Consider the following 8,504-nt stretch of genomic DNA (forward strand, 5'->3'; position numbering starts at 1 on the left):
ATTTGCCTGTTGGGCCAAAACTTGGGTAGATACTGAAAGTAGACTAAACTAGGAACAGATCCAAACAAAGTGTGAGCTCTGATGCATATATAATCATACAGCGTCTGCCGTTGGCGTCGTTTGTTGTGAAGTATTCACGTTCTTTCATGTTACCTGTCTTCACAAACTTACTACACCGGAATAACGAAAAACAATGCAGTTGTAGAAGTAGTTGCAAAGAACAGAGAATGAACAATTTGAGTTTCATAAACAAATACGGGTCGGGGCTGATGGATACAGTGATTACAGAAAACATGAATAATTTACCGACGACGTTTCAGCAATATGTTACTGTACAGTCATCTGTCACAAGATCACTTGATCCGTGCGGGACAGGCTCCTATATGCCGTTGTCACGCTTCAAACTCACTTCCCTGGAAATGGTATATTGGAAGAGGTCGAACACGGAGCAGCTAAACAGATGAGATGAATGGATAAACAAACTGGGGAATAATAGCAATCCGTCTTTTGTGGTTAAATGAAATGGTGATGATGAACTGCCCAGGAATTGATATGCGCTCAACATAAAGAGGAGTCAATCACCTTAGCAAAAGATAGCAGATGAGGTCTGTCCGGGACATGTTAAAGAAACTGCAAGAGGGGAAGATCACATATATCACTGAGTAGTCACACTCTTTGCCAGATTTCTGGGCTGATCAACATTGTATCCTCGTAGTACGGTTAGATGATATGCCAGAAGCTGTCATCACAGAAAAAAATGTAAGAATAAATATGAGGCACTACAGCTAAAGCTTAGAGTCAAATTAGCAGAAATGTAAGTGTTTCAATTTCAAATACATTTCCTTAAATATCAGACCAAATATATCTCCTGATGTTTCTTTTCATATATTGGCCTTTCTGAACTTTCCTTATGCTTTGCACTCCAGCTTCTCAGGAACTAACTTAAGCATACAGATTTACCAAGTCTAGGGGCCGAAATACAAGAAAGTATTCATAATGGATCAATGAACGAGTTTAGGTATAGCAATATTACGAAAATATAGTAATCTAATAATTGCACATGCAGTTTGTGAAGCAAACAGTAATTTCTTACTTCAAGAAGCATAGATAAGATGAAACTTCACAAAAAAGAAACTTTCCAATATCAAGCAATACAATACTCTTTGCAATCTCTGTCTCCACCTCTGCCATATGACACTTCAACAATGTTGAATATTCAAATAATAGTCAGTAAAACTTTGAAGCAATCACAAGATATGCGAGTATAACTAAGGCATGATCACAATCCTGAACTAGTTATGATTTATGTACTGGTGCATATCATTTAAAGGCATCCAACATGTAAAAAGTTCCATATGCATCACAGAAGAATTCAATCTTGACAAATATGCTACAAAATAATTAGGCCTTTGTGTCGCAACCATGGTTTCATGGAGTTGAAATAAGACCATAAAATGAGAAATCTCACACTCTAGAGCTAAACCACTTAACCATTTTATTTCTAAAGAGCAAATTCTAATAATTACAGAGTCTGTCCCATTAAAAGACATTCAAGGTCTAGATATGTCTTCATCATCTTAATACAAGACCATTGGATGTATTAATCTATATAATTTTCTCAAATATCAATACCCTTCATTGATACTAAAGATTTCCAAGTTCAGTTAGAAACCCAAAACCAGTTAATGAAGGATTCATAAAGGAGTAACTACATTACCTGCAAGGGAACTATGTTAATCACAGGTTGTAGACAGTCCTCAACCTGAGGAACTTCAATTACACGGCAAGATCCACCAACGCACACAGATGATGCATCTCCTTTAGTGCACATCACTATAAGTCGACCCTTCCGAGCATGAAGTTGCTGAATGACTGACTGCTGCTTGCTGTCCATAAGAAGAAATCTTAGATGAAGCATTTAGAATTATGTCGAAATAATCAGACATTTTTACTAGGAAACTGACTAACCTGAAACAAGCATCTCGGGTGGCAACAACAACAATAGGTAGAGTTTCATCAACTAAAGCCAAGGGTCCATGTTTCATCTCACCAGCAAGTATTCCTTCACTATGCATAAGCGCTACTTCTTTTACCTTCAAGGCACCTTCCAAAGCTGTTGCATAGTTATATCCTCTTCCAAAAACAAGAAGTGATTGCTCAGCAATCAGCAACTGCGCAAGATTTTTCATTTCCTGGTCAAGCTTGAGAACATCTTTCACTTTACCTGCAATTTAGTAAAAAGAGAGGCCCTTGGTTGGAGCACACACATATTCTCCAAAAGAGTTCCTATTGTGGTGTATTTTGGGGGTTGGAGGGGGGGGGGGGGGCAGGGCAGTGGGGGGGGGGGGGGGACAGAGCAGACATACATACTTGGCAAGTCAAATAGACCATCTATAATCGCTTCCCTTCTTGCTTGACTAGATAATGTGTCATCTCCAATTGCAAGAGCCAACATAGCCATGACTACAATTTGGCTTGTGTATGCCTACACATGAAAACATATAATAACTAAAATTATCGGGAGACTATAGAGAGACCAAAAAAGAAAATATATATCTGCAATTCGTCTACCTTAGTACTTGCAACACCTATCTCACAGCCAGCATTTATATGAACACCACAGTGGGTGTGCCTGGCAATTGCGCTACCGACAGTATTTGTGATGCCAACACATAATGCACCATTTTCTAATGCATATTCCAATGCCTGTAAAGTATCAGCAGTTTCACCTGATTGACTAACAAAGATAGCTGTATCTTCTCTGTATATGGGCCCCTGCCTATCTAGTAGATCACTAGCAATTTCTACTGATACAGGAATACCTGAACACAACATTAATTTAGGTGTGTAACCATCAAAGGAACTCTTGAATATGAGGATGACATTTGCCAACACTTACCAGAAAGTTCTTCTAAAATGGGCCTTGCAGCTAAAGCAGCATTATAACTTGTGCCACAGCCAATGAAAACTATCCTTCTGCTTCTCCTTATGGTTTTGAGATGATCCTTTATACCCCCTAGGAGGACACTCTTGGATTTGCATGATCCTCCACGTATGAGCCTCCCTCGCATTGTTGTTGTAAGAGATTCTGGTTGTTCATGGATTTCTTTCTGCATGTAATGTTCATACTTCCCTTTATTAATTTGTTCAACTTCCATTTCCAGAACCGATAATGCACGTTGAACAGAATCTGGCCGAGCCAAAGCTCCAGCATGTTCACCTTTAGCACGGTCAAACTTGAAAATTGATGCACGTCCATCCTGGACCCACCAAAATCAATAAAAGTGAAGCGCACAAGTCTGGTGAGAGAAAAAGGACAAAAGTGACATATTTCTTCAGGTGTATATTAATGCACATGGTTTTGTAGCAAACATGAGTCCTCAGCAATTAACCCTGCTAAAATCACTGCGCATACGGATATTTGTAATTTATTTCTAAAAAGAAAAAACCTCCCATTTGTTCAAGATAACTATACTTGTAATTGGAAAGATTTTATATCACTGACAAAACATAGCAAATATTCAGATGCAAATATTCAGAGAAAGAAACTGTAAATTCTTGATCTGAATTTTTGGTAAGCAATTCGCATGCATTAAATGATAAATGTTATTTCACAGTTCATATCGTTGGTTTTGTATCTGACTAATAAAACATATGTCAGAGATATTCAGACAAGGAAAACATCGATCCTTGGTCTGAATTTTTTTCTAAGCCTTCTGTATGCATTAAATAATGAATGTCATCTACAGTTCGTATTATTGGTCTAAATACTTTTCTGAGCAAAAGAGCAAATTAATCGAACATGCATCGGATAGATGGAAAATGGATCTTTTTCCAGTAAAAGTTTGCAAGTGAACATGCAGGGAGGCCCCTGCCTTTCCAGATCATAAATCAGAGAAGAAATTTTTCTATAGAACTGAAAAAAATAAATAAAAGAGTATCAGTTTCCAGCAAGGGATCCAAGCAAGATCTTTGTGTTTATTTAAATTTAACATTGGAAAAATACTGGGCGACACAGTACCCATGGAAGCCATATGCATGGAGAGTTCCTCAAACTTTTAAAAGCTCTTCAATATTTGAAGACAGGCATATCAAAGGCATGACTATGTTCACACAGTTCAAGACGATATGCCGATAATTGGAACAATAATGTATTTGCACATTCTCTGTCCATTAATCAACCCATCAAAAGATATATCCATTAATCAACTTAAAGCTTGTAGAAGACAATTAAAGGAATTAACAAGCTGAAGTCCTATTTCTAATATTTCCCTCCAGTTTACTCTACCTCACCCAAAAATGAAAAAAGAATAATGATTAGAACAAAGTCCTCCCACTCTCCTATTCACTAGGATATGATGAGTTAGGAACCAGCGTATAAATGGACATTAGATTAAAAGGGCCGGTGACGGTGGTTATAGAAGAATCATGGGGTTGCAAGTGGTTTTGGAAGCTGATTCAGTGGGGCATTGAGGGGCTGCCCCGATGCACAGGTAGGGGCCATAAGCCTCTAGTTAAGATGGAAACAAGTATTTTGGAGCCAGAGACAATGCTATTAGAGAAAAGGGTATGGATAAATTTTCATCAAAAACCCATGGAGAAAATGGCCATTTAGTAATCAATCCCCATGGCTTGATAACCAATCCAGCCTCATCTTGGGATTAATCTGGAGTGAGATTCACTGTCACTTGAAATAAACCAACTCGCCCCTAATCCTCAGAATATAAGAACCTACATACCAAAGATATAACAAAATTTCTCGAAAATCTTTTAAAGACGAGCATCTTTTTTAGATTACTTTTCTTCGGATTACCAATGGTATAGATTTCATCAATTTATTTCTTTCATCTGGAAATTTAATTCAACATAAATATTGGACTTTTGAGGATGAAAAGGCTTAATTACTAGCTAATTTAGTTTGTGCAGACTTGGGGGGGGGGGGGGGAAAGAAAAACGGCACGAGCCAACAAGCAAAAAACACTTAATCCAGATATAAAACATGGAAATTTCAACTTCAAAACAAACAGTGCCATTTATTCTCTTTCATATGATTCCATTAATAGAAGTCCAACAAGTTAAAGACAAGACGTCAAGCCTGAAGAGAGAACATGACAAGAAGAGAACTCTAAGAACTTTATTGCAACAAGATAAGATTATCTGACTCTAATGTGACGTTGATTTATATAAAGGTAAATCAACAGTAACAACAACTGCAAGCCCTGCCTTTGTATTATTTATGCATCAAATTCATCTGTAAATTTAGAGAAGTTATTCGTCTCTGAGAAATTATGACTCGTACTTAATGAACTGCACAAAGTTGCCATATTTAATATCATCAATGTCCACAAAGGTGCTTGAGCTCTAGTAAGCACATACATAACATCTATATTCCATTTGATGTCTTCTCTCAGGAAGAAATAGGATAAAATATGATGTATATGACTCTGGTCCTTCAGAATTCTAATGAAATAATCAACAAGTGGTGCTCTTCAAAAGCTTAAATCAGTTTAATTGCAAGGGAGCTATTGGAATCTAGCTATTTTAATCAATTGAAAAAGCACCTTCAGATGAACAACTTCACCATCCTCGATCACCAAGACCTTTTTTGTGTGCTCCACTAGGGCACTGGGATCACTTGACAGGAACAATTCCTTCGGTTGCCCGTTGCTCGAAAGAAATTTAGTGTCGTCAAAAGACGCTCCAATACTGGCTTCTTCACTTAATTCCTGCAACACAGAAATGGCACTTTCAAAACATACACACTTGAAATTACAACCACCCCATCTTTTTTTCCACAGAAACATCAAAGAGTCTTATTATCACTATCAATGTTTTGAAATCTGGACCATTCATCTAATTGGAAAATTAAGTGGGTTAGGGCCACTGGTTCAACCATTTGCTCAACCATGGTCGCACTAATGACGTCATATTTATGTCATAAATTATTATTAATATTTTAAGAATAACATTAAATAATAAATAATTTAATATACTTAACAACTTATCTTTTTTAAAAATAATAAATCATTGTTTTTCTTTGACATTAATAGTTCAATAGAATATATAAAATAATAAAATAAATTTAAAAACAAACTTATAAAGATTAAATACAGGAAATAATATTATATATTTTCAAATTTAATAGAAAATCAGATGCACTAAATTACCATATATAATCTAACAGAAATAGCAAAACTGAACTGAGGAGAAATTAGGATTTTATATTTAGAAATAACATAAAATAGTTAAAACTTAACAGAAATTATCCCATTTTAACAAAAATAATGCATACAAAAATAATCTATTATTCTTTTAGAAATAATATAAAATTAGGATACTTAACAGAAATAATACACATTTTAGAAGAGAAATTAGAGATTTTATCGTGTATTTATACTTTATTGTTGACTCGACCTGTACAATCAACCCAATATCGGGCCACACGGTTCACCGGTTAAACCACTAGGTCAAACGGTTTTCATGAAAAAAAAGTAGTTCTTTGGCTCCTCCGATTTTCTGGTTTCAATGGACCATTTTATGGCCCGATCGGCGGTTCAAAAGGTCCTACTATTTGGGCCGGGCTAGGTTTTAAAACCTTGATCACTATTATCAGAAAATGAAATTCTGCGTGGAAAAAGAGAATCGAACAAGAGAATAAAAGAAAGATTGAAAACAGACAAGAAGCACCTCATATCAGTTGTATCACTAATCCTCCTTGTCCTTGGAACCTTTTTAGATGTTCCTTGTTCACTTGTTTAAAAGATGATTTTGCTAGACAATGCCCATTAACATCTACAGTTATGCTTTCAGCTAGGATAAAAAGTTTTGTCCTAACCACGAACATAAGATGGAGTTCATAAAACCAGTTTGACTAAGAAAAAGCACAATAACATTTTGTGCTTCACTTATATCTACCAGGCTCAGAATATGTGATTCCAGAATTAGTTGATTCATAATTTTCACGATATCTTTTCTACGTAATGCATGAATCATTCAGAAATGTACTAAGAACAACATATTGACTTCTACCAATACTACAGCTCCATTAAATGTGAAAAGTTCAGAATGTTATAAGAAGAGGCAAAAGAAATTTTGAAAATGTATTAAAGAGGTTATTCTCATCAAAGAAAAGAACTCATTTTTCACAAAATACATGTTACATAACTTCACAGAAGGCAGCATTAAAGGATTTCTAAGAGCTAACTTCAATAAATGTAGTGATATAGTAAAGCAAATGCTTGTGCACAAAAAGAGGACTACATAAACTCACTTTTACGCCAAGGAGCAGTGGACTACCACGTTTACATGCAATCAATTCATTTGGATAGTGCCGACTTTTGAAAATGAGAGCATAGGCTCCTTCCAGATGTCTCATAACTTCAAGTACAATTTGACTAAATGTCACACTCTTGTCACCTACACCAAGAACTCGAGTAAATGACACCTTGTGAACGAGTAGCAACCTAAACTTTATAACATAGAAAAACAAAGAAAATATAGTGCACAAAGAGTAACCTAGAAAAAACCTATATTAATCCACAAGAACCAATGAGAACAAATGCAACATAGACATGCTACTATTCACCAAAAGAGGACATAAATAAGACAGGAAAGCAAAATTTCAGATAACCACAAAGCTTATGCACCAAAGTTGCAGGACAAGTTCGTTATTCCTGAAATACAATTTTTTTATGCACACTTTTGTGTACCCAAGTACTTCAACGAAAAAGAGACATTTCTGACAATATTACATTACCACTCTGATGCTTTAATGTAATACAGTAATAGACAACCAAGAGTGGGAAAAAACTGTTACTTTCTTTTGCGTAAAAGACTGAGTCAAAAACAGAATGAGCATACACCAATTGTTGGAAAATACATTTGATAAAAACAAGTCTAGTTACTACAGGCAACCAGTGAAACTGAGAGAGTTTACTGATGATCAAGGCAGCTAAGTCCCACACAAGTCCAAGTCCAAACCAAATAAACGTAGAGGAACTAGTGATAGCCCTAAATAGTAGCCAAAGATAGATTAAAGTCCTTCAAGCAAGGTGGAGGTAATTATTTTAAAAGCAAAAGAAATTAGATTAGCCTATGGAAGGATGGAGAAAACAGAGTAAAAAGGGATAAACTTCTTCGTTGAAAGCAGAAAACCTTTCCTCACTTGGTAAAATAGGCAAAATTTCTTTCATAGGCAGGCTTCTCCTCACTCTCTTGTTAAAGAGGCTGCATAATTACTCTTAATGAAGCCTTCCCTCAACTCTCGCAATTAAAAGGTCTCACACTTAGTTGCCACCTCATTGCAGCATAGGACATTCTATGTAGGCTATGGACATCTTACAGACTATAGCATCTTTTCAAACTATATCACTAAATGCAAATTTTCCAAATCGTACCTACCCCTACCAGAGGGAAGCTTATTATTATGATTCCAATTTCTAACACAGGCATGTTCTAGTAATATATTTTCCACCCGGAAGATGACAAGAAGGGGGAGCAAGGAG

The 8,504-nt window shown here is 36.0% G+C and overlaps 1 protein-coding gene across 3 annotated transcripts in view; it reads right to left on the reverse strand.

Moving 5' to 3' along the window:
• Positions 47 to 8,504, reverse strand: part of LOC105172125 (glutamine--fructose-6-phosphate aminotransferase [isomerizing] 2) — a 12,522-nt gene continuing 4,064 nt past the window's right edge. The window contains exons 4-12 of one of the 3 annotated variants that reach the window (XR_848628.2): positions 7,271 to 7,416; positions 5,562 to 5,726; positions 2,900 to 3,260; positions 2,572 to 2,822; positions 2,371 to 2,485; positions 1,969 to 2,224; positions 1,718 to 1,886; positions 583 to 739; positions 47 to 413 (exon numbers count right to left, since the gene is read on the reverse strand). Coding sequence is in view for 1 of the 3 variants with exons in the window: in XM_011093465.2 (XP_011091767.1) it covers positions 656 to 739; positions 1,718 to 1,886; positions 1,969 to 2,224; positions 2,371 to 2,485; positions 2,572 to 2,822; positions 2,900 to 3,260; positions 5,562 to 5,726; positions 7,271 to 7,416 (1,547 nt within the window). In the remaining 2 variants the exon portion in view is untranslated. Of the gene's footprint in view, positions 740 to 1,717; positions 1,887 to 1,968; positions 2,225 to 2,370; positions 2,486 to 2,571; positions 2,823 to 2,899; positions 3,261 to 5,561; positions 5,727 to 7,270; positions 7,417 to 8,504 lie in introns of all 3 variants that reach the window. The other 2 variants (XR_002287854.1, XM_011093465.2) reach the window with 2 other exon arrangements.

This window comes from Sesamum indicum, linkage group LG10, assembly GCF_000512975.1.
Source record: "Sesamum indicum cultivar Zhongzhi No. 13 linkage group LG10, S_indicum_v1.0, whole genome shotgun sequence".
Lineage (NCBI taxonomy): Eukaryota > Viridiplantae > Streptophyta > Magnoliopsida > Lamiales > Pedaliaceae > Sesamum > Sesamum indicum.